The sequence below is a fragment of the Rutidosis leptorrhynchoides genome, chromosome 10 (genome assembly GCF_046630445.1).
Source record: "Rutidosis leptorrhynchoides isolate AG116_Rl617_1_P2 chromosome 10, CSIRO_AGI_Rlap_v1, whole genome shotgun sequence".
Taxonomy (NCBI): Eukaryota; Viridiplantae; Streptophyta; class Magnoliopsida; order Asterales; family Asteraceae; genus Rutidosis; species Rutidosis leptorrhynchoides.
Window position 1 is genome coordinate 80033521 of NC_092342.1, and position 27657 is coordinate 80061177.

Here is a 27657-nt window from a genome sequence, read left to right on the forward strand (position 1 = left end):
CCGTGATACAATATGTTTAAATGTATACCATGGTGCGAAAGTTTTGAAAAGGCGAAATAACGCCACAGTACAATACCATGGTAGACATCCACAGGTTGAGAGAAACCAACAGCAAGGTAATGTAGGAGGGGGAAATGAAATGCAAGAAATGCAAAGGTTTATAGCTTCACAGGAGTACAAAAATGCTAGACAAAGAGCATTTGAAGATTGGCAAGTTCATCAAAACCAAATCATAGCTTATTGCCAACATATAGGTAGAAACTATATTCCTACTCCAAAGCCCATATTCCCTCCCTGGTCTATAGAGATTCAACCACCGTATCCTACGTATAACCCAGCCGAAGCATTTTATAGCACCTATGGTTATGCATGGAACCCCTATTGGTATTAGTATCATCCCTAGTCTACTTAGTTTTATTTATTTTGTAATTTGTAATGTTGATACGTTTAATACTTATGTTAATATTGTAATAGTTGTTATAATTTTCTAACTTTTATTCTTAGATTTTAATAATTTTTGAATGTGGGGTAATATACCAAACTTCAAAAATATGTATATATGTTTGCAGTTTATCTTATGTATACAACAGGGTAAAACAATGAATTTTCAAAGACTGGCATTAAGTTCAGCAAAAGCAACTAATTTTGACGACAAGATGCAAAATATATGTGAAATAACAACAAGACGGAATGAACAAATGATATGCACCATTTATCATTCAGCAAGCAAACACAAATATGTTTGGAAACTTTGGTAAAATTTAATCATTTTCACACAAATCACCCTCAATAATTTAAATTGTTACTGATTTCTTGCAAATGAGGGCATTGCAAGATCTTAAGTGTGGGAAGGGGTTAAATTCTTTCGGATTTTAAAATTTTTACTTTATACACTTGGTTACCATTAGAAATACTAGTAAAGCAGTAGTTGTATTAGAATCTAGTGCTCTCTGATAATAAAGAACAGCCCTAGTCTTATATACTGACTACCCAATTCTAGTAAAATTTTTCAAAATTTTCAATTAAATGAACTCAAAATCATGTTATACATATTTATGAACGATAAAACTAGGTGTTAACACCGAAATTATTGTTACCTCGAAAAGGACATAAATTGAGAAATAAACCAAAATGTTAAAATTCATTTAAAATGGAATAGAGGACAATAAAAAGGAAAATAAAAGCCAAGTGTGAGAAAATTCTCCAAGTTATTCAAAACATATGTCACATATTTTTGTACAAATAACTGAAAATACTTTTGCTTTGGACTAAACTAAAAAAAAAAAAAAAAATTTTTTTTTTACCTGATTTACTGTAAGAAAGATGGATCTACACGATGAATCAATTCCATCATTAAAAGGAAGTAAAGTCTTCCAAAAAAGAAACGCGCTTCTTGATTTAGGTCAGGAAGTTGTCGTCCAGACCATCTGTAGGTTGACGAAAAATCTAGAAAAGTCATCACTAAAATCAGCAGGAAATCCACGGACCTCAGCATTAAACAGGGTCGCCAAGTGGTCAGATTTATCCTAACCATGAGAAGGATTTATCTCGTACAATGGGGGGGCACCATGCAAATTAGCTGGATAAGACTAATGAATCAGATCCCCAGAAAGGATAATCTCCTTAAAGATTAAAAATCAGCTTTTAAGACTGATATTACTCAATCCTTGAGATTGACCTTAAAGATTGAGAATTCAAACTCATGGAATTCAATGATATCTAAACTCGAGCTTGAACGAGAAAATATTTTGATCAAATTATAAACCGATTTGTTTTCTGAAAACCCATTTTCAATGCGTTCATTACCATTGAACGTAAAATTCTAGGAATTCACCTGGAATTCATTAGGTCACCTGAACCAAATCGGGTGTCAACCGTAAGAACGGTGGTTGCATAGCATGGTCAAAGACAGGACCTTGTGCCAGACCGAAAAATAATAAGGGTGAGCTTTACTATTGCTCCTACCAAGGATAGTAATTGCGTCTGACACGTTATAGACCATAATTAAATGCATGTCAGGGGACATTGCCTTAACAGTTGCTTGTTCAACGCTTTCCTTTACAACCGGACGGTAGTTTACCGAAAGGTAATATACGGGACAAGTAAACTGGACGTGTTGCTTTCCAAATACAAGGTTAGCAAGTGGGTGATACAAAACCATAAGTTTTGAGCTAAAATTTTCAAATCTGAAACCCACCAAACCCACAAAAATATTTTGCAAACACCGGCAAAGGGTTATTCCGGAAAACTTATCTAGGGTAAAAACTAGATTTAATTTTCAAAAGATCAAATGTTTTCATAAAGATCCAATTTCCTTAATGGATCTAAATTTTTATAGTCATGTGGGACTGTAAACCATATCGTTACTACCATTGTTTATACTGCGGTATAGAAATCACTGATGTACAAAGTGTGAAGAATAAAGAAGTGATTCTAGTATTTCAAGACGATATTGCTTGAGGACAAGCAACGCTCAAGTGTGGGAATATTTGATAATGCTAAAAATGAACATATATTTCATAGCATTATTCCTCAAGAAAGACAAGCTTTTAGTTGCAATTGTTCTATTTACAAGTGATATTCGTTTAAATAATAAAAGGTGAAGACAAAAGACAGATTCGACGAATTGAAGACGCAAACGACCAAAAAGCTCAAAAGTACAAAATACAATCAAAGAGGTTCCAATTATTGATAAGAAACGTCTCGAAATTACAAGAGTACTAGATTCAAAACGCAAAGTACAAGATATTAAATTGTACGCAAGGACGTTCGAAAATCCGGAACCGGGACCAGAGTCAACTCTCAACGCTTGACGCAACGGACTAAAAATTACAAGTCAACTATGCACATAAATATAATATAATATTTAAATAATTCTTATAATTATTTATATATTATATAAATAATAAAAATCCGTCGGCAAGAAAGACTCCAAAGTTGGTGAGCTGTATTTTCAAACTCCGCGACTCGTGGAGTTTGAAGGCAAAAATTGCTGCGAGTCACGGAGTACCCCTGAACTCAATTCCCTATAAAGCCAACCGAATTCTGATCATTTTCACAATCCAATATCTATCTCTCTCTCAATATATACGTAAAAATATATATATATAATTTATATTTTAATTTTAATTTTAAATCCTAATAATAAGGGTATGTTAGCAAATGTTGTAAGGGTGTAAGTCGAAATTCTGTCCGTGTAACGCTATGCTATTTTTAATCATTGTAAGTTATGTTCAACCTTTTTAATTTAATGTCTCGTAGCTAAGTTATTATTATGCTTATTTAATCCGAAGTAATCATGATGTTGGGCTAATTACTAAAATTGGGTAATTGGGCTTTGTACCATAATTGGGGTTTGGATAAAAGAACGACACTTGTGGAAATTAGACTATGGGCTATTAATGGGCTTTATATTTGTTTAACTAAATGATAGTTTGTTAATGTTAATATAAAGATTTACAATTGGGCGTCCCTATAAATTACCATATACACTCGATCAGACACGATGGGCGGGGTATTTATATGTACGAATAATCGTTCATTTAACCGGACACGGGAATGGATTAATAGCCACTAGAATTATTAAAACACGGGTGAAATTATGTACAAGGACACTTGGCATAATTGATAACAAAGTATTAAAACCTTGAGTTACACTCAGTCGACATCCTGGTGTCATTATTAAACAAAGTAATAAAACCTTGTTACAGTTTAAGTCCCCAATTAGTTGGAATATTTGACTTCGGGTATAAGGATAATTTGACGAGGACACTCGCACTTTATATTTATGACTGATGGACTGTTATGGACAAAAACCAGACGGACATATTAAATAATCCATGACAAAGGACAATTAACCCATGGGCATAAAACTAAAATCAACACGTCAAACATCATGATTACGGAAGTTTAAATAAGCATAATTATTTTATTTCATATTTAATTTCTTTTATTTTATATTTAATTGCACTTCTAATTATCGCATTTTTATTGTTATTGTATTTAATTGCACTTTTAATTATCGTATTTTTTTTATTATCTCAATTTTATTTTATCGCACTTTTATTATTCGCAATTTCATTATCGTTATTTACTTTACGCTCTAAATTAAGTCTTGTATTTATTTATTATTTTACATTTGGTTTTAACTGCGACTAAAGTTTTAAAATCGACAAACCGGTCATTAAACGGTAAAAACCCCCCTTTATAATAATAATATTACTTATATATATATTTGTATTTTTATAAAAGTAAACTAATATAGCGTTAAGCTTTGTTTAAAGATTTTCCCTGTGGAACGAACCGGACTTACTAAAAACTACACTACTGTACGATTAGGTACACTGCCTATAAGTGTTGTAGCAAGGTTTAAGTATATCTATTCTCTAAATAAATAAATATCTTGTGTAAAATTGTATCATATTTAATAGTATTTCCTGCTGAAATTAATAGTATTTTATACCACTCTGCTAAAACATCAAGTAGCATGCAATCGGAAGCAAGTAATATCATACAGTAGTGAAATCATGTAGTAGCATACGGCATATAGCAGTAAAAGTAAGCAGCAGTATGCAGTAAGTTCAGTGGAAACAAGTAAACTAGCAAGTTGTAGATTAGTCCTATTAGTGAATCCTACTCAGGTCGGTCTTAGACTCACTAATGCAACCTAATTCCCTACAACCAATGCTCTGATACCAAATGTGATGCCCCGTACAAAACCATCGTGTACGAATCATCAACAACAGGATCATTACAAGGTTAAGTACTATATGCGATTTCAAAAAGAGTTTGCATTCATAAATAAAGTGATGTCTAAACCAACATCGAATGTTTTACAATCCCAAAGCATGATTCACTAAGTAGAAGCAAATAATAAGTGTATGTGACCACAATGGTCGTTACAAGTCATAGTTCAAAAGTACTAAAGTTTGAATGCAAGGTAAAGTAGTTCATGCGATGACAACTCTAAGCAGCAGGTGTCTACATGATAATGCTAAAAACGAACATATATTTCATAGCATTATTCCTCAAGAAAGACAAGCTTTTAGTTGCAATTGTTCTATTTACAAGTGATATTCGTTTAAATAATAAAAGGTGAAGACAAAAGACAGATTCGACGAATTGAAGACGCAAACGACCAAAAAGCTCAAAAGAACAAAAGACAATCAAAGAGGTTCCAATTATTGATAAGAAACGTCTCGAAATCACAAGAGTACAAGATTCAAAACGCAAAGTACAAAATATAAAATTGTACGCAAGGACGTTCGAAAATCCGGAACCGGGACCAGAGTCAACTCTTAACGCTCGATGCAACGGACTAAAAATTACAAGTTAACTATGCATATAAATATAATATAATATATAATTAATTATATTAATTATATATATATTATATATATATTATAAACCGTCGGTAAACAAAGAGCCAAACTCCTCTGAGCTGTAAAAGTAACCTCCGCGACTCGCGGAGTTTGAAGAGGTTTTCACCGCGAGTCGCGGAGCCCCAAAATTTGACTTTTCCTATAAAAGCAACCGAATTCTGATCGCAATTCATAATCTTTTTTTTCTTCTTATCATACGTAAACGATATATATATATATATATATATATATATATATATATATATATATATAATTTATATTTTAATTTTAATTTTAATTCTAATAATAAGGGTATGTTAGCGAATGTTGTAAGGGTGTAAGTCGAAATTCTGTCCGTGTAACGCTACGCTATTTTTAATCATTGTAAGTTATGTTCAACCTTTTTATATTAATGTCTCGTAGCTAAGTTATTATTATGCTTATTTAAAACGAAGTAATCATGATGTTGGGCTAATTACTAAAATTGGGTAATTGGGCTTTGTACCATAATTGGGGTTTGGACAAAAGAACGACACTTGTGGAAATTAGACTATGGGCTATTAATGGGCTTTATATTTGTTTAACTAAATGATAGTTTGTTAATGTTAATATAAAGATTTACAATTGGGCGTCCCTATAAATTACCATATACACTCGATCGGACACGATGAGCGGGGTATTTATATGTACGAATAATCGTTCATTTAACCGGACACGGGAATGGATTAATAGCCACTAGAATAATTAAAACAGGGGTGAAATTACATTCAAGGGTAATTGGTGTAATTGTTAACAAAGTAGTAAAACCTTGGTTTACACGCAGTCGATAACCTGGTGTATTCATTAAACAAAGTATTAAAACCTTGTTACAATTCGAATCCCCAATTAGTTGGAATATTTAACTTCGGGTATAAGAATAATTTGACGAGGACACTCGCACTTTATATTTATGACTGATGGACTGTTATGGACAAAAACCAGACGGACATATTAAATAATCCAGGACAAAGGACAATTAACCCATGGGCATAAAACTAAAATCAACACGTCAAACATCATGATTACGGAAGTTTAAATAAGCATAATTCTTTTATTTCATATTTAATTTCCTTTATTTTATATTTAATTGCACTTCTAATTATCGCACTTTTATTTATTGTTATTTAATCGCACTTTTAATTATCGTACTTTTTAATTATCGCAAGTTTATTTTATCGCACTTTTATTATTCGCAATTTCATTATCGTTATTTACTTTACGATTTAATTTAAGTCTTGTATTTAGTTTATATTTTACATTAGGTTTTAACTGCGACTAAAGTTTTAAAATCGACAAACCGGTCATTAAACGGTAAAAACCCCCTTTATAATAATAATATAAAAGATTTCCCTGTGGAACGAACCGGACTTACTAAAAACTACACTACTGTACGATTAGGTACACTGCCTATAAGTGTTGTAGCAAGGTTTAAGTATATCCATTCTATAAATAAATAAATATCTTGTATAAAATTGTATCGTATTTAATAGTTTTTCCTAGTAAAATATAAACTATTTCGTATACCTTAGCTTTGACATCACTACAGCACGACTAGTACACAGCGGAAGCTAACCTCAAGCACCTGAGAAAAACATGCTTAAAAACATCAACACAAAGGTTGGTGAGCTATAGTTTAAGTATAACAGTATGTAAGGTAGGCCACGAGATTTCAGTGCTACAAAGAGCGTTTCAAAATAGTATGATAAAGTATATGTTAACCGTGGGCACTTGGTAACTAACTTAACGTTTATACCCCCTGAAAGTACACTTGGCAAGTGCGTATATCTACGAAGTATTAAACACTCGTTAAATGCTAGCGCGACTAGCCCGAGTGGGGATGTCAAACCCTATGGATCCATATCTAAGATTCGCGTTCACCGGTTCAAAAACTAATGACTAAACGTTACCGAGCTAAAGGGAATGTTTCTGCCGTTATATAACCCACACATATATAAGTTTAAGTACTCGTGCCTAGTATGTAAAACATAAAATTCTCATGTATTCTCAGTTCCCAAAATAGTTAAAGTAAAAAGGGATGCTATAACTCACAATGATAAAGTAGTCGTAAAGTCGAGTCGGGAAAAGTGTGCAAGTAATCGGTCCGAAAGTCCTAAACCTAAGTCAAATAGTACTAAGTCATTAAATCGTCCGAATAGGTTTAAAAGTATGTAAATAAGGTCTTAAAGGTCATCATCATTCATCATCAAACAAAAGGCGTAAAGTAGTTTCGTTTATGAAAGTAGTTTAAAACAAAGGCTGACTTCAGTTAGTCACCACGGCCTCTACCCTTACTGAATTAAGGTGAGACCAGTGGCCATGGCTCCATATATGAGTCTTTTAAGTGTGATAAAATTTACAGAAGCAAAATCGTCTTCGTTTGACCGTGGCGACGGTCTAAGTGCGAGTAGGTCAGAAATTTCTGCACAATGTTAAAGGACATAGGGACAATCGGAGGGCCATAAATCCTAAACCGTAACTCAGATTAAGACGAGTCCTATATGAAAAGTTATCTACTCGAACAGAGCTATTTGAAAATCATAACCACAGCAGCCCAGGTCAATTGGTCTGTTACAGAACACAGAGAACAGTAGGTAGGAGACAGAAAGCAGTAAAATAATGGGTTCCGGTGAGTTTGATGCTTGATGCTTATCACGGTTCTCATCCTTGATGCGTATAGCTTCAAGTGTACAACTCGTTGATGTGTTTGCATCATCTTGACCAAGATTTGACCATCATAACCCAAGTGCAAGTCTAAGACATGAAGCACAACTCACTTAAGTGTTGCAAGTGTTTTGATGAACCAAAGTTTCATCAAAGTCTTAGATTTAGCACATACATGAAATATAAAAGTAATACTAACTGAGTTTTGAAAATTATGACACAAGTGTGAGTCTAAGACATGTAGATCAACTCACTTAAGAGTTGTATGAAGTTGATGAACCAAAGTTACATCAAGGTCTTAGATCTAACACTTACATGAACTTTAAAAGTAAAAACAAGTTACAAACTTGAAGTAAACTTATGAAATCAAGATCTTAAGTAGTAGAACATAGTTCTTAGTTAGATCTTGAAGATTCAAGACTCAAAAGCCTAGATCAAGCATAAGTGTACCAAGTTATAATAAAGAAGCTTATTTATGTGTTCTTGACTTTCAAGTTAACTTTTAGTTCAAGATTAATGAGATCAAGACTAACTTGTAGTACTTGACCATTTAACTAACAAACATGAAATTAAAGTGCATGATATAAAGAGATAAACTAAGTAAATAAGTAAAAGGTTCATGGTTGTTCATACTTTTAAAGATTCAACCAAGGTTTGATCTTTAAGTAAAGTAAACTTTAAGTTTACTTCAAGAACTACAAGTATGTCTTCACAACACATGAACTTAAGTCTTTGAAACTTTAAAAGTAGAACATAAACTAGTAAGTTAGTTCTTGTTGTTCTTGTTATAACAAGATAAAATGAAGAATCAAACTAGAAAGTTTGGTTCTTGGAGACTAGTAAGTAAAGTAACAAACAACTACTAGTAATCAACACAAGTAACAAAAGATGATGATGATGATACATGTAGCATATGCTACAGTTTTCATGAAGAATCAAAGAGAGAAAAGAGCCTTGTTACTTACTAGTTTAGAGAGAAAAATGAGAGAAGAATGAAATTAAGTTGAAGTGTGTGTTTTTGAGAGAGAACTTAGCAAGTGAAGTAATGAAAAATGAAATCAAAAATCCTCCTTCTAGCCATTAAGGCTGACGGCCTGCAGTCTCACAAGAGGGGATGGCTTGGTTCTTTGGTCACTAGTATGTAAAGCTTCAAAAGTTGGTTAAAAGGATGGTTTACATGGGGATTAAGTGCCAACTAGATTCCAATTGAAACAACTAACTAGTTAGGCTCCTAAGTGGTACTTACACATGAAAGACTTGGGCTAAATAGTCCATTTAAGAAGTAGGGTGGGCTAATCAAGTCCATGTACAAAAGTAAAGCCCAAGTTTGTAAGTAGTTAACAAGTAACTCAATAAAAGTCCATTAATACTAATAAAGGCCCAAGTAATTAACTAGTAACTTTTAGTTAATTAAAATGATTAATAAAACTAATCATGAATGTAAATAATATGTGAAAATATTATTCGTGTAAGTTTCTTGTGTCACAAAGACGTTTCGGGCAATTAAAGTCAAGTACGTTTAGTCATGGCAACATGTAAATGTAATAACATACATTCTCACTCGGCTGCCTTGATGGCGTAATCCACATGTTTGTTCTACCGGTGAGTTTATTCTTTGTTGGAAAGATAAATCGGGTGGATGGAGTTTTGTACGGATGGATCGCTTGGGCGATGGGGTTGATTGGTTCGGGTCAGACTCAAACGACCCGTTATCTCCTAAACTAAGGAGGTAGGTGCCATAACCAAAGAGTAGTTCTTGGTCCCAAGCTAGTAACATAAAGATCGAATTATAGCTCAGCGGTATTTTTTGATGTCGAAAGACTTCACTTGCTAGAAGGTTATCGAGTGAAGTGCGGCGTGATTCGGGTGCAAATCCGGCGGTGTTAAAAGGAGGTGTAATTAGCGGGTCGGGTTGTTGCTGTGGGATAAAGTCAGGTTAAAGATGGGTTTGTTTAAATTCTCCTTCAAGTGGGAGATTGTGGGAGATTGTTGGAGTAAAGTTGAATGAGAATTAAATAAATTGGTAATACTCAAACGCGAGATAGTGTTACAAAACACGAGAATATGAATCGAGCAATTTGGAGCAAGTAGATTAAATATGTCACGTATGGTGACATGTTTATCACCAAATGTGAGATTTGGTCTCACCTAGGAATTTTCTAGAATTCCTCATCTCGTACAATTGCTTTGAACATTTACGAATTATTATATTCCGTATATAATTAGGAGTCGAAGATTTAATTCTTGTTCTAGAATAGCTTGCTCCCTAAGCTATTGTTTTCTCCTATAAATAACCCCATATGTAACCTTGTAAATTATCACCTACAAAAATTAATAAGAACTTCTCTTTGGTTGGCCGTGGATTAAACCAATAGCAATATTGGATATAACCACGTTATATTCTCGTGTTATTTTTTTCGTTCTTGCTAGTTTCTTCGTGTTTATCATTATTATTCGTTTATTGTCTCGTGGGTTGACAACTTGGGGGTATCAAGTTCTTGTTAGGGCTCACTAAAATTCCCAACAATTTACGGATCGTTACCAGATTCTAAATGAAACAACATGATTTATTTCACCGATTCTAGAAACAAATAAACGTGAGTGAGATCGATAATTACATATAGAATCATATTTATTACAACTTTACTACTCCGTATTAACTAATATTTACCATTTCGAATGTAATCATTAATACTTTAATTATATGTGGGAGTGCGAATCGAGTTTTACAAAGAATCAAGAAAATGAAAAACAGCTGCACGGGTGTTGGATAATCGTGTGTATTTTTAACAAATCAGATTAACGCAGCGGATAGTTAAAATAATAATCTTTTATTATTTCATAAAACTTTTACAAGATTAAATAATCACTTATTTAATGAAACATGCACACGATTAATTTATCCCAATTAGATCCAGTTACACCATAATAATTGTCATGAATATAAAACAAAAGAGGAGTTAACGACATACCTTTCTTGAAGAAACTGATGAACGGAGAGAAACCTACGATCAAAAGTATGACCGTCTCTTTGGATAGTCCACACTACACTTCAAACAACGTCAATGGATGCTAGTTCAAATGCAAGTAATAATTAATCAACCTTTGATTAATATTATGAACCAAAATATGTAATATGTGTTTTTGTTCAGTTCACCGAAAGAATGAGAGATGAATTGTATTGTTATTGATTGATATAAATCCTTGTGTGTTTTTCTAACCAAGAATCTCTCATGATATATATATTAATGTGTATCTCACATGCCAACAAAATGACTACGATCCTTTTATTTAAACAAATCTACTTTTAAGATTTCCAAAAGATCCTTTTATTTAAACAAATCTACTTTTAAGATTTCCAAAATCAATCCAAATCTCCTTTTCATATTCATGAATATGATTCATTAAATTAATTAATTAATTACTTTTATTTAATTACTAGAATAATATATATCAAATATATATTATTAATTGACGTCTAGGTGTATATGTGTGTGACCCCGAAGGCTCAAATGAATTTAGCCATATAGTTATATGTTGTACCTTGCACATTAATCCTTCAGACTCCTACTTGTGCATGGCACAACACCAAGTAACTATACAAACAATAGTAAGCGTCTAGCAACACGTCATTGTCCCCAAATTCACGTGAGGGTAGTTTCTCGAAACTGTTTATGGTAAGTTTTAAATATCATTCGTCCTTTTGTTTCAGATACTTTAGTTAAACTTGAGATATGGATCATCGGTCATTCTCATTTGTTTAACAATTTTATTTCTTGATCTTAGAACTGAATTAGATCACCAAATTAATTAAGTATCATCTTAATTACATCTGGGTGCGGCCACACAAATATCTTATTCATTCATCGAGGAGCTCAAAAGTATCTAACTCCAAACATTTCGGAGGAACAAATCCTATATTGCATACACGTGTCTATCACGAGCTTTACATTATACCCAATAATGGCCTTTATAACAGCCTTATTCAGGACAACGTTTAACCATATCAAAGTACAATACTACACTCATTAAGACGAGCATGCATCTCAAGTCTAAGGACACAAAGACATAATTACTAAAAGATTCACTACTGACTACGATCCATGTAGTGATATCTCAAGGTTGGGTCATTCCAATATTCATCATCAATGAATACATATGAAATTTGGTCTCAACAAGTTAACTATTTATCATCAATAAATATAACCAAAACTTCATATTAATCTTAATTCATGTTATTCCCATAACATGATTGATTTTGGAGATTTTGAATAATCAACAATTACTCATGGATTAAACATGCTAATATAGAACACAGTGATATATATGAAAACGATCATACCATCAATATATCAATTCATTATGATAAAACTGTTTAGTGTTCCAAAAATATCCAAATACTAAATTACAAATTAAAAATATCAGCAGCATAACGAAGTCCAATACTACTAGCATGATCATCATGCTTGTTGTGTGTCATGGGCCTCGTGAATGGGTCAGCCACATTATCATCTGTATGAACCTTAAGAATACTAATATCATTCCTCTCAACGACTTCTTGAATGTAGTCAAACTTTCGAAGAATGTGTCTGCTACCTTTACGTACAAGTGATTCTTTCGCAAGTATAATAGCACTTGAATTATCACAGTACATTTCCATAGGGGATTCAATGCTGGGAACTACTCCGAGTTCAGCAATAAACTTCCTTATCCATACAGCTTCTTGAGCAGCTTCTGAGGCAGCAATGTATTCTGCTTTCGTTGTAGACTGTGCAACTGTGCTCTGCTTTGAGCTTCTCCAATCAACTGCCCCGCCATTCATGACAAAGACATACCCTGATTGGGATCGAGAATCATCTCGATCAGTTTGGAAACTAGCATCTGTATAACATCTAATACTCAACTCTTCTTCCAAACCACCGTAAACCAAGAACATATCTTTAGTTCTCCGCAAATATTTAAGAATGCTCTTAACAGCAATCCAATGTTCTTCACCTGGATTCTGTTGATAACGACTCTTCAAACTCAAAGCTAACGAGACATCAGGTATAGTACATAACATGGCATACATAATGGATCCTATAGCCGAAGCATACGGAACACATTTCATTCATCTTATCTCATCAGGTGTGATAGGACTTTGAGACTTGCTCAAGGTTATGCCCATTTGCATGGGCAATGCTCCGCGCTTGGAGTTTTGCATGTTAAATCTTCGTAAGATTTTGTCAATGTATGTACTTTGAATCAAACCAATAAGCCTTTTAGATCTATTTCTATAGATCCTGATTCCTAGAATATACTTAGCTTCTCCAAGATCTTTCATGGCAAAACATTTTCCAAGCCAAGATTTGACATCTTGCAAAGTTGGAATGTCATTTCCAATAAGTAGTATGTTATCAACATACAAGATCAAGAAGACAACTTTGCTCCCACTAGCTCTAATGTAAACACAGGGCTCATCTTGGTTTTGAGAAAAACCAAACTCTTTGATTTTCTGATCAAACTTAGGATTCCAGCTCTTGGATGCTTGCTTTAATCCATAAATAGATTTTAGAAGCTTGCATACTTTAGTAGGATGTTTAAGATTCACAAACCCTTCCGGCTGAACCATATATACGTCCTCGCTTAGTTCGCCATTTAGGAAAGCAGTTTTGACATCCATTTGCCATATTTCATAATCATGAAAAGCAGCTATGGCAATAAGTATCCTAATTGATTTAATGCTCGCGACTGGTGAAAAATTTTCCTCATAATCAATTCCTTGAGTTTGAGTATAATCTTTTGCCACCAATCGAGCCTTAAAAGTGTTTACATTACCGTCCATGTCAGCCTTCTTCTTAAAGACCCATTTACTGCCCACTGTCTTGCAATTGGGTGGAAGATCAATCAAGTCCCATACCTGATTATCTTTCATGGACTGCATCTCTGCCTTCATAGCATCTCCCCATTTGTCAAATTGTGGATCTGACATGGCTTCACCATAGCTAGAGGGTTCATCATAATCCCCTAGATGAGGTTCATCTGAATTAATCAGAAGATTTAACCTCTCAGGTTGATGAAGAGTTCTACTAGATCTACGAAGTATAGGTGCAACACGTTCTGGCTGACCAACAGTGTGTTCAGCTTCAACGTGCGGTTGGCTAGTGCCTTTAGAAGGTATGTTACTTTGTGATTCTTGAATTTCCTCAAGATCTACTTTACTCCCACTGACTTCTTGTAAGAGAAGATCTCTTTTAAAGAATTCAGCAAACCGGGCAGTAAACTCTTTGTTTTCAGCTTGGTAGTAAAAGTAGTAACCCATTGTTTCCTTTGGGTATCCCACAAAGTGACATTTGATACCTCTGGGTTCTAACTTGTTTGAAGTGTCACGTTTCACATACGCTTCACAACCTCAGACTTTCAAATAAGATAATTTAGAACTCTTTCCATGCCATAACTCATATGGTGTCTTTTCTACCTTCTTGGTTGGAACCATATCGAGTATGCGTGCAGCAGACTCTAATGCATAACCCCAAAAAGACATCGGTAGAGTAGTTAGACTCATCATAGATCAAACCATATCAAGTAAAGTTCGATTCCTCCGCTTTGACACACCATTGTGCTGTGGTGTATAAGGTGGAGTGAATTGTGAGACAATCCCACGATTCTTCAGGTGGTCCAAAAACTCTTGACTCATATATTCCCCTCCCCGATCAGAAAGAAGGGCTTTAATGGTCTTTCCAAGTTGATTCTCTACTTCATTTTGGAAGATTTTGAACGTTTCAAAAACTTCATGTTTATGTTTCAGCAAGTAAACATAATCATATCTACTATAATCATCAGTAAATGTAACGAAGTATGTTTCACCATTTCTAGACATAGTTCTAAAAGGGCCACATACATCAGTATGTATTAGTCCTAAAAGATCTTTAGCTCTTTTACCTAAACCGGAGAAAGGAGCCTTTGTCATATTTCCACATAAACATGACTCGCATACATCAAATGACTCAGAGCCAGTTGATTCTAAAATCCCATCAGATTGGAGTTTTGAAATGCGTTGTTTGTTTATATGACTAAGACGACAATGCCATAGATAGGTATTATTCAAGTCTTTCTTGACTCGTTTGGCAGTACAGGTATATACAGAATTATTATTTAAAATCACACCATGCATATCAATTTCAAAAATACCATCACGTGGAATAGCATTATAATAAAATACATTATTCTTAGAAACTGAAATACCAAGGTGCGTAAAAGTAAGTTCAAAACCAATATTTTTCAAAAGAGAAACTGAAATTACATTGCTCGTAATACTAGGAGCATAATGACATTGTTCCAACAAAACAATAAGACCACTAGGTAAAGTAAGCTCATAGGTGCCAATAGCTTCAACGGCAGCTCGAGCCCCATTGCCCACTCTTAAGTCTAGTGTGTCTTTCTTCAGTCTCCTACTTCTTCTCATTCCCTGCATATTGTTACAGACGTGAGTACCACAACCAGTATCAAAAATCCAGGAATCACTAGAAAAAGTATATAACTGTATATGAAATATACCTGATTTACTGGTCTGGCCAGCTTTGCCTTTTCTCAACTCAGATAGGTAGGCAGGACAGTTCCTCCTCCAGTGGCCAACCTTTCCACAGTGTAAACATTCGGCATCTTTCGCTGGGTTTTCTTTCTTGGAAGGTGGTGGAATCTTTTTCTTAGCAATTGACTTACCTTTTCCTTTTCCCCAAGTTTTCGGCTTATTCTTTCTCACCTTACCATCCCTAATCATCAGGACACCTAGATTGGAAACCTTATATGGAATATCCTGTTCAGCAGTTTTGAGCATCGAGTGCACCTCTGCCAGAGATTTCTCCCAACCTTGCATATTGTAATTCATTACAAATTGGTGATACGATTTTGGTAGTGAAACCAAAACCGTGTTCACAGCCAAGTTAGGCGGCAAGGTAGTTCCAAGTTTTTCCAATCGGTCAATGTAGCTTTTCATTTTTAAGACATGAGAGCTCACTGATTGACCCTCCTCCATTTTGCATGTTTGAAGAAGCTTATAAGTTTCATATAACTCTTGACTAGTCTGTTTTTGAAACATATTTTTCAGCTCAGTAATCATATCATATGCTGTACGATCTTCCATTTCCTTTTGGAGGTCAGAAGTCATACTAGCAAGCATGATTAAAGCTATCTTCTCTTGCTCATCAAACAAGTTCTGATAAGCATTCTTTTGAGCAGCAGTAGCTGTCTCAGGAGGAGCTTCGGGTAAGGGTTCTTCAATTTTGTTCAACTTTCCTTCATATTTGAGAACAATTCTCAGGTTGCGGTACCAATCGAGGAAGTTTGAACCATTGAGTTTCTCCTTCTCCAACAAAGAACGGAGGGTGTTTTGGTTTACCTTTTGATTGTTTGACATCTACAAAAGAACAAGGTTCAATTTTAGTATTTTCGATATATTACTTTAATAAATTAATTACCCAAGTTTTAATATATTTAAAGAAAAACAATTAATTTACGAAAGCCTAAGATCCACATAGAGGTTCCATAACTACATCTGTTGATCAGCTAGCAGTTATAGAGTCTACTGGTAGGTAGCGAGTACCAATTGTATCACTTGTGCAACTCTTAGATGTTTATGGGATCTTGAGATATGTGTAGTCTAACAAACCACTATTATCTATTGGCATGTTTGTCCCATCCTTGCCTCGAACTCAGGTCTCACCGTGAATACGATTAAGTCATCCAATTTGGAAACAGTGGAAATTCAGGCTAGTCTCACTCGTAACTGAAAATCCACCTCATGGCTATAATTCGATTAGGTCTCACCGTAATCAAAAAATAACGAGGAGTGTTTGCAAGCTCATTGAATGGCATGACTTAAATTTGACGGGTATTTTAAAAAAAGTTTGTGTTAACGAATAATGCATGCACACAAGATTCGCTACACTATTTGTTAAAAATCATTTTAACCAATTTTATATAGATCGATCGTGTTTATGCGTCTAGTTTGTTATTTTATTTTATATATAAAAGTAACAAATACACAAACGTGTATCGTTTTAAAACAATTTTAAAAGATTTCGGTCATATATATAATTTGTGTTTCAAAAAAAAAAAAAAACATTTAACTTTAAACTCGTTAGAGTTTAACTTTTAAAATCATCAATTTTAATCTTTGAAACTGTTTCCAGTTTTATTTGATGTTTTCATCAAAAACATTTTGCATATATTATAATCAACAATTAAATATAAATGCATAAAATAAAACACAATCATACCATGTATCACACACACCTAGCCTAGCCCAAAAATCCTATGCTTGATCCCATGAGCCGACATGAGATCAAGAGGTAAAACTAAGGGTAATATTGTAGCTCCCACTTGATTCAAGAATCAAGTGAAAAGTTGATAAACGCCATTGTTGTCTACTTGACCTGTTCGCCATCTTCTAAGCCAAAAACATGTTGTATTTTATCTTCAATCTTCATCTTGTTACATTTATTTAAATTTGAAAATACAACTAAACTAGTACTTTTACAAATTGAAATAAACTTAAATACAATACTATGAAAATGAAAAATAAATATAATACAGCTTTGGCTTCAAAATGGCCTTTCTAATAATACAAATAATCAACATGACATAATATTACCGTAATCAATAATCACAACAATCATACATAGGTCGGGGCATTATGAGCTATGTGTGCAATCACAATTTTAATAACTACATTATTAAAACTTAAATATGGCTTGTCCATGGTTACAATGCATATGTATAACCATGGAATAAAACAATCAACAATTATAATAAATATTCAAGCCATAACAATTAAATCTACAATTTAAAATAGTGATATTCTTTCAATCATATTTGTGCGTCATGAAGTTAAGTCTAGATCAACCGAGTTGACTTTAAAAACCAAAAAGGTTTCGACTTTCACCAATATACCACAACGCTAAATCTAAAGAATAGTCACACGACAATTAAGATGGAGTAAAAGCGGCTCGGATACCACTGTTGGATAATCGTGTGTATTTTTAACAAATCAGATTAACGCAGCAGATAGTTAAAATAATAATCTTTTATTATTTCATAAAACTTTTACAAGATTAAATAATCACTTATTTAATGAAACATGCACACGATTAATTTATCCCAATTAGATCCAGTTACACCATAATAATTGTCATGAATATAAAACAAAAGAGGAGTTAACGACATACCTTTCTTGAAGAAACTGATGAACGGAGAGAAACCTACGATCAAAAGTATGACCGTCTCTTTGGATAGTCCACACTACACTTCAAACAACGTCAATGGATGCTAGTTCAAATGCAAGTAATAATTAATCAACCTTTGATTAATATTATGAACCAAAATATGTAATATGTGTTTTTGTTCAGTTCACCGAAAGAATGAGAGATGAATTGTATTGTTATTGATTGATATAAATCCTTGTGTGTTTTTCTAACCAAGAATCTCTCATGATATATATATTAATGTGTATCTCACATGCCAACAAAATGACTACGATCCTTTTATTTAAACAAATCTACTTTTAAGATTTCCAAAATCAATCCAAGATCCTTTTATTTAAACAAATCAACTTTTAAGATTTCCAAAATCAATCCAAGATCCTTTTATTTAAACAAATCTACTTTTAAGATTTCCAAAATCAATCCAAATCTCCTTTTCATATTCATGAATATGATTTATTACATTAATTAATCATTAATTAATTAATTACTTTTATTTAATTACTAGAATAATATATATCAAATACATATTATTAATTGACGTCTAGGTGTATATGTGTGTGACCCCAAAGGCTTAAATGAATTTAGCCATATAGTTATATGTTGTACCTTGCACATTAATCCTTCAACGGGTTCAAGATCGCGAGTTTAAAACTCGCGACTGGAGATTGCTGTTGGCATGAGTTTCGCGATCACGAAACTTGTATAGGCTTAGGACTCGCGATCGCGAGTCGGGTCCTGACAGGCAGTTTTGTCTAGAAGCTTCTTTTCTTGCTCGTTAAGTTGTTTTCTTGTTGAATTTTGCCTATTTAAGCATCTTATTGTAACTCATACACGTATCCACAAAAATTATCAATAAAAGAACTCTCTTTTGTGGCTGAGGATTAAAGTAATCATTCGTGATTACATATAACCTCGTTATATTCTTGTGTTTTTATTGTTTTTGCTATTTTTCTTCGTGTTCTTCACTTTAATCCGTTTATTGTCAGTGGGTTTGATAACTTGGGGTTATCTATCAGCCGAGTATTATTCTGGGCCTGCAAGCCCAGCTCTATTGCAGTTGTAGTATTTTAGCATTGGGCCTGCGTGCCTTGCTGTTTAGTGTTATGGGCATGCGAGCCCTCTTAGTGCTAGCTTTATGCTCTATTTATGTATCATGTACGTACTAAGTTTTACTCAATCAATCAATCGATAATCATGGGATTTAACATGGTATCAGAGCATGATGAGCTTGTGTTAGAGTGGTGACGGGGTAGAGATCACCGGTACCGTCACATCGGAGGAGCAGGCGGCGAGTCAGATAATCCTTCACAGCAAAACCAAATTCGTCAAAAGAGACAGAGACTTTATTATCACGAGTAAAATGACATACATAGATAAGGTTTTTAACAATGTTAGGGGTGACAAGTACATTAGATAAATGAAGAAGGCGGTTGATGTTAGGCAAAACACTATGGCTAGTGTTGACGACGAGAATGAGATTCCCGTCGCCAACGGTAACGGAGGATACATACAGTGATTAAAATTAGTACTTAAATTATTAATGCTAGATCTAAGGTGAGTGGACGCACCCGTGTCCATAGTCCAACATGTATTGTTGCAGTCCGGAAGAGTAGCAGTGCTAAAGGCATGAGGAAATATGGTCTCCTGTCCATAATTGGGCTGAGTATGTAAGCCAGAAAATCCAGGAGGAATAGGATCAAAGAATGACTGCTGCCCATTAAGAGCAGGCTGCGAAGGCCCACTAAACCCATACGGCCCAACTGAACTGGGCGGGACTGATTGATGACCCATATGAGATGGTGATGGTAGGCCAACAGTGTGGGCTTGAGGAACAAGTGGGCTGTTAAAATACTGTTGGTCCGTACTGTTTTGTTGGGCCGAATGTTGCATCTGACTAGTGGGGCGAAAAATAGAAACATGTGCCAGTTGATTTGGACTGAGTCGTTGGGCCATAGTAGGGGATAAGTTAAGCTGATTGATAAATTGTTGTTGGGCCTCAATTATTTTTAACAGATTAGCTTGAGTATTACCATTGGACCTATTATTACCTGCGGTCCAGTGAGAATTAGAAGACCCTGCTAAGTGATTTCCCAGAGATAATCGACTATTACCAGTACTGGAACGACTTGAATGATGCAGATGCCTACATTGATCAGCAAATTGACAAAATCCTCGTGTGAAATTTCGACAAACCTGCTGTGAGTTATTATTAGACGATTGTGGACGAGTGGATGCCGTCATTGTATAAGCCAAAAGAATAGTTGGGCTGGATGGTGTGGCATGGTGTTCAGTGTTGACAGGCGTTTTCCTGTTCGAACGCATCTCTTCAAGGGTTAACATCGATCGAACAGTTTCAAGGCTCAGGAACGGGGTGGTACGAAGGATAATGTGTGACGCGCGAGGGAACTTATCATTTAGCCCGTTGATAATGTATGTCACTAGATCCTCGTCTTTAACATCTGATCTCAGATTCTTTAGAAGGGCTGCTAGAGAGTCAATTTTTTAGAAATATTCTTCTACGGTTTGATCACCGATATCAAGAGGTTTAAGTTCTGCCGTAAGTTCCACCGTTTTGGCTCATTTGTTGTCTTGGAAAATTTTCTCGAGAAACAACCATGCTTCATGGGCGGTTTTTGGTTGAGAATTGAGTACTCTTTCTAACAATGATTCGGAGATTGTGAGAAAAATCCAAGCTAGAACCACAGAGTCAGCCTTAGACCATTCAACCGAAGATCGTTTCTCACTATTTGATGTTCCCTGAATGAACTGAAGCACATCGAAACCTGCACAATGGTAGTGAAATGCTTACTCCAGTGGACGTAATTGAGTTTGGCTAGATCAAGCTTTATTAGGATAAGGTAACTAATAGATGTAACAGTGTATATTTTGTCGAATTTATTGGATGGAGCCATGTATTTTGTGAATGGAAGATGAACAACGAAGGTGAAAAAGAGTAACAGCAGCGGCGATTGCAAGCAGAAATTAGGGTTTGTGTTAAAAGTTTGTTAGGATTGGTGAGTGTATTTTGAGATGGCATCTGATACCATGTTAAATCACATGATTATCGATTGATTGATTGAGTAAAACTGAATACGTACATGACACATAAATAGAGCATAAACCTAGCACTAAGAGGGCTCGCAGGCCCATAACACTAAACATCAAGGCACGCAGAGGTCTCTTTATATGCATCAGCCTCCAGGGTTTTGTGACTCTGCTCACCCAGACTATGTCTGCAGCGTACAGAGCTCATTTTATGGATTAAAGCAGGCTCCTCGTGTATGGTTCTAGATATTTTTCGAATACGCTTAACGCGTGGGTTTCCAGCATAGCTGATGTGACACATCCCTGTTCATCTACAAACAGGGCACCGACACAGCCTACCTTCTCTTATATGTCGATGACATAATTCTGACAGCTTCATCGACTGCTCTTCGTCAGCGAATTATCACCTCTTTACATCAGGAGTTCGCTATGACCGATTTAGGACTGCTACACTATTTTCAAGGCATTTCTGTTACTCGTACTTCTTCTGGGATGTTCTTATCTCAGACAAAGTATGCCTCTGAGGTCATTGAGCGTGCTGATATGGTTAGATGTCACTCCTGCAGGATCCCCATCGATACCAGAACCAAACTCACTGCGAGTGGTTTACCGGTCAAGGACCCCACTCTACATCGCAGTCTTGTGGGTGCTCTTCAATATCTCACTTTTATCAGGCCGGATATCTCTTATGCCGTACAGCAGATATGTCTCTTCATGCATGATCCTCGGGAACCTCACATGGATGCTCTCCGGAGGAACATTCGTTATGTTCAGGGCACCATGGATCTCGGGCTTCAGCTCTATGCCTCAACTACAACTTCCCTTGTCACCTACTCTTACACTGCTTGGGCAGGTTTTCCGTGTACTCGACGTTCCACTTCTGGTTACTGTGTTCATAGAAAATAACCTTCTCTCTTGGTCTTCTAAGCGGCAGCACACTCCGTCTCGTTCTAGTGCAGAGGCTGAGTACCGTGGCGTGGCTAACGCCGTTGCAGAGACATGTTGGCTTCGTAATCTTCTTCGCGAGCTTACTGCCCACTTTCTACCGCTACTCTTGTCTACTGTGACAACGTGAGTGCGGTATACATGTATGGCAATCTGGTTCAACATCAACGAACCAAACACATTGAGATTGACATACATGTTGTTCGCGACCTTGTGCTCAAAGGTCACGTCCGTGTTCTTCACGTGCCCTCTCGCTATTAGTTCGCTGACATATTCACCAAAGGTCTTCCTGCGGCTTTGTTTGATGAGTTTCGGTCCAGTTTGAGCATCTGCCCTGCTCTCGCTCCAACTGCGGGGGATGTTAGCCGAGTATTATTCTGGGCCTGCAAGCCCAGCTCTATTGCAGTTGTAGTATTTTAGCATTGGGCCTGCGTGCCTTGCTGTTTAGTGTTATGGGCCTGCGAGCCCTCTTAGTGCTAGGTTTATGCTCTATTTATGTATCATGTACGTACTCAATTTTACTCAATCAATCAATCGATAATCATGGAATTTAATATTATCAAGTCTTGTTAAGGCTCACGTGTTTTATTCCTAACATCATATTGGGTGTCAATATCTTAGTCTGTACATGTCTATTCTATGGTTCATTGTTTTGTAATGTTAGCTTAACTATTGTAGTCTTTTGTATACGATAATAACGCAGACGGCCAGAAGAGGATCATGAGGTTGGAATGATCTGCTAATTATATTGTGAGAAGAGATATGACATCACGGTGAGCTTATAATATTTTATAAGGGTGGTGTATGAAGTTTCATGTTAAAAAGCACAAGTATTTCAAGTGTAACTCGTATATTACGTAAATTATTTCACCATCTCATTGATTATATTAACGTGTCGTAGTTTAGGTTTTAACTGGAAGGGCAACAGAGGATAATATAGTCGTATTGACTTGGGAAAAAAAAGGTTAAAACAGTAAAGTATCTCGAGGGCGGGTGAGCTATACTTGAACCGGTACCATATAGTTGAATAATACGAGTAAGTTATTCTCACTGGGTTGTGAAATTTTAAACAAAACAATGTATCAGATTACATCATATAAAAAGTACGATTATTATCTCATTATTGTTTTCTTAATGGTATATATTTTCTGACAACTATACACATCATATGCGTTTCTTTCATATGGAGAACCATAGCAAATTTCCAATTTTCGTAAGTATGGAAGTAGCAACCAATCAGAGTACTAGCTTGACTTCAAATTGTTTAATCGAAGTGTGTTCTAACATTTGTTTACTTGATATCAGGTAGTTTTTTTTTTATTTTTTTTTATTTTATATATATATATTTTTTTATCTTCACACTACTACTATTACCAATTTAGAGATGTAGGCACAGCATTATTTTTATATTACCAAATTTGGATTATTTTACGGATAAAAGGAGTGAGCTTTCTGTTCTAGACGAATGAAGTATGTATAAAGCTAGCGTCGAGAACAAATCGTAACCACATACAAAATCGAATCATCACTACTTCCAGCATGACTAACTATTTTGTCAATATATAGAAAAAACACAAAACATCTATCGTTATATCCTAGTCACAACAACGCGCGGCCATTCCTTATCTAGTTTTAAACAAGAGAGGTGAAAAGAGCATTTTAAAATGTACAAATCTATTGATTACTTAATTCTCTAAATATCAAGTAACTTACATTAGAAATGTATTTATGTATATAATTCTCTCTCTTTATTTTTAATCAGCAACAGTAAAATTTTATTGCACAAACAAACAGCCTTCTAGCAAAGAGCTGGAAGGGCATTACACGAGACAAAATAGCTTAAACATTACAAGGGGTAAATAAGCTAATTGTTCCAATTAGAAACAAAACTACCCCTATATCTAAGCTTTAGCAAACGGATAAAAACGAATACTATTCAACATGTTACACTTCTTCAAGGACTTGTCATTAAATAATGAACAATTGTTAAACCGTCAATTAGGGCAAAGAACAACAACCACGATATATAGCAAACAAGCGAGTCTTCACGTCACTCGACTAGTTACCACCTTGAATCCAACTAAAGACCGAAAGATCCAGACAGTGCAGATTTAACTAAGAGAATGTAGCATGCCAAACATCACTAGCGAATGCGCATCGGGAGAAGTTTGCTCAGAGCTCTTCACGCCTTGATTACAAACAATGCAACTGATGGCAGGCACGGAGCTTAAAGATTAACATGATGGCGGTCGAGTTATATAAAGCAAAACATGTAATGTCATATATATATATATATATATATATATATATATATATATATATATATATATATATATATATATATCATTGGTAAAAGTTACAAATTCATTAAATAATAAAAAAAAGGACTACAACTAATTAAAGATTCGTTCACGGACTTCTACCCAGGAACACTGCCCGAATGGGTGTGTTCCCGGGTACCGTCGATCGGGTTCGGGTTTCCACCCTAACGTGTGTGATACGTGCAAATGATGAGGGTCGTTGAAATAAATAATCTACTGATGCAAAAAAATCGTCGTTAAAAAAATTAAAGATTCGTTATATAGATTTATTAAAAGTCAGTATAACAATAATATTAAATTTGGAATTAATTAAAGATTAAAGTTATATAAAGACTAATTACTTTACTAATATAACTAATAGACAAAATTTGTCTTATTAGTTATGAATAGTACTATTTAATATTTCATTTTTCACACACCCAACTCCCTTAATTTTCATTAAAATACAAATCGAACCCCCCATTTTATAGTACTATTTAATATTTCATTTTTCACACACCCAACTCCCTAACTTTCATTAAAATACAAATCGAACCCCCCATTTTATACCTATATTCTAAAATATTATTTATCCCATCACTAACACTAAAAATATTGATTAATAACACTCACCACGCTATTACTGTGCTACTTTTTTTTTGTCTCAAACGATAAAAAAGCAACTTTCATAAAAGGAACAACCCTTCAATGCTACCAAAAGATGTCGAAAAATATTCTTTTTTACAAAATAGATCAACTAACTTTAAAAAAAAAAAAAAACCCGAACGCTAAAAGAAGCAACTTTCACAAAGGAACAACCCTTCAATGTTAGATGTCGAATTTTTTTTTTTTACAAAATAGATCAACACTTTTTTTTAACTCGCATTCAAAACGGAGCCCCCGGCGCGAAGCGAGGGCTCCACAACTAGTTGAAATAAAAAGAATGAATAAACATAAGCTATGACTATATTCTATCAATTGTATAATAATAAATAATAATACTCCGTAATAAATATATCTTTTGCATGGGCACTCATGTAAATTTGCTAGATTATGAAAAGAAAAGTAGGTTTGTATTGTATGATTTTAGAAATAGAACAGATGTGTAGTAGCGCAAGAATCCAAGAAAGGGAAAATTAAAAACTCAAATTTCAAAATAGTAGTGAAATGACCCGTAAAATCACGAGTTTGTTTAAATAAAACAGTTTAATGATATTTTTAGGTATTAAATTAATGTAAATACTAAAGTCATTAGTTTTAATGAACCATGGAACCAAGGATTTCGACTAAAAAACTTGTCGTTCTTTTTACAAACATATTGATATACTTAATTTGACCAAAATAAATGAAGTACATTTATTCTCCCACCACCATCTTTCAATTTTCATCACAATTACTATATCTTTGTCATAAAAGTCTACATTACAACCTTTTATTGAGACATGTATTCCGCATACATATGTAACGTAATTAGTCCCGTAAAAAGAACTCATATAATAATAATAATAATAATAATAATAATAATAATAATAATAATAATAATAATAATAATAATAATAATAATAATAATAATAATAATAATAATAATAATAATAATAATAATAATAATATAATTATAATTATTATAATAAAGTTTGCTTTAAAAATGAGTATTTATATTTTTAATAATAATTATTAGTAATAACAAACACTTCATGAAATTTTTTCAAAAATTAAAATACAATTATTATATGAAAGTTGTACAATATGCTTCAAAGTTTGTACATGTGTTCATGGAATGTTTTGTAAAAGATTATACAATTTTTTTTTTTTGGTTTATACATATAATCATACGGGTGTTTTATTATAAGGTTATACATAATGCTTCAAGTATTGTACATATGGTTATGGGGGTGATTTATCATAAGGTTGTACATAATGATTCAAATATTGTAAATATGGTCATGTGTTGTTTTATTATAAGGTTTTACATACTACTTCATATACTATACAATTAACATGTTAATATTTTTATTAAATACAATTAATTGTTTTTATGACATCATCATGGAGGCTTAGATTTATTCTATTTATTTTTGAATTTTTTAAGCTTGAATAATCCTTATTTATGACATTATCATTTTAGAGATTTATATGATACTAGAGGATAGATGAGTCAGGTTACGTAATGTGGGTTGGCCCGGTTGTCAAAGTTTTCATGCTAAACCTTCTAAATTGCAATTTAACACAAATTTTTGTGGGTGGTCGGGCCCACCTACCCCTTATATTCTCCGTAAGAGTTGTCTTGTCGATTTCAATTTTTCATATGGGTCCTGTTCAGTTATTAAAAAATAGGTCTTTAGTATACAAAAGTTTTAAACAATTGTAAGAATAAGTTCATTAAATACTAAAAAATTAGGTTGAGTAAAAACATTCATCATAACAATATTATTCATAATTACTACATATTGTTGGATTATAGGTTCCTTTGAATTATGGGCCATGTGGAAGCCCACATGTTGAACACCCTTAAATCCGCCCCAGTTCTCCGTTCCTAGTTGATGGATTCTATTTCTAAACTTCTTCTCGGAAGATTTAACCGGCATAGAAAGCCTACCAAGAATGAAACGCCACAAAAAATATTGTTAAATCTAATTTAGATTGTAATATTTGACTATAAAATATATTGTTAAATATTGTTTCGCTTTCTAATTTAGTAGTGGGGGACGTGGTTTTTACCGCCCATGCTCTCGGATTGAGCCGGCTTATCTCCTGAACAACAGTTGAGGGCGAGTTATACAACTGCAGAGAGATTAACGCGTGAGTGGTTAAGTTTCCCTCGATGATCCCGTACTACTGTTAAAAAAAAAAAGTATGTAGTAGTTTAGATTGAAACATTTGACTTCTTCAACCTTTATATGCTTTGTAACTTTATTTTCTTATTGCTAGTTTTAATACATTTATGTTGTTAAGAAAATCATTTCCGTATCTGTTTATCATTTTCCTTTACTCAAATGATTATGGTCGATATCATCATTGTTAGGGATGCTTTATAGGTGTTCATGTCGTAGTTTCAGTAATGTTGAC

The 27657-nt window shown here is 34.2% G+C and overlaps 1 protein-coding gene across 1 annotated transcript; it reads left to right on the plus strand.

The window, feature by feature from the left end:
• The first annotated feature begins 21487 nt into the window (after positions 1-21487).
• On the plus strand, positions 21488-22421 carry LOC139870405 (uncharacterized mitochondrial protein AtMg00810-like). The gene is made up of 3 exons (XM_071858216.1): positions 21488-21580; positions 21668-22199; positions 22246-22421. The coding sequence occupies exons 1-3, from the start codon at positions 21488-21490 to the stop codon at positions 22419-22421; spliced, it is 801 nt and encodes a 266-aa protein (XP_071714317.1).
• The last annotated feature ends 5236 nt before the right edge of the window (positions 22422-27657 follow it).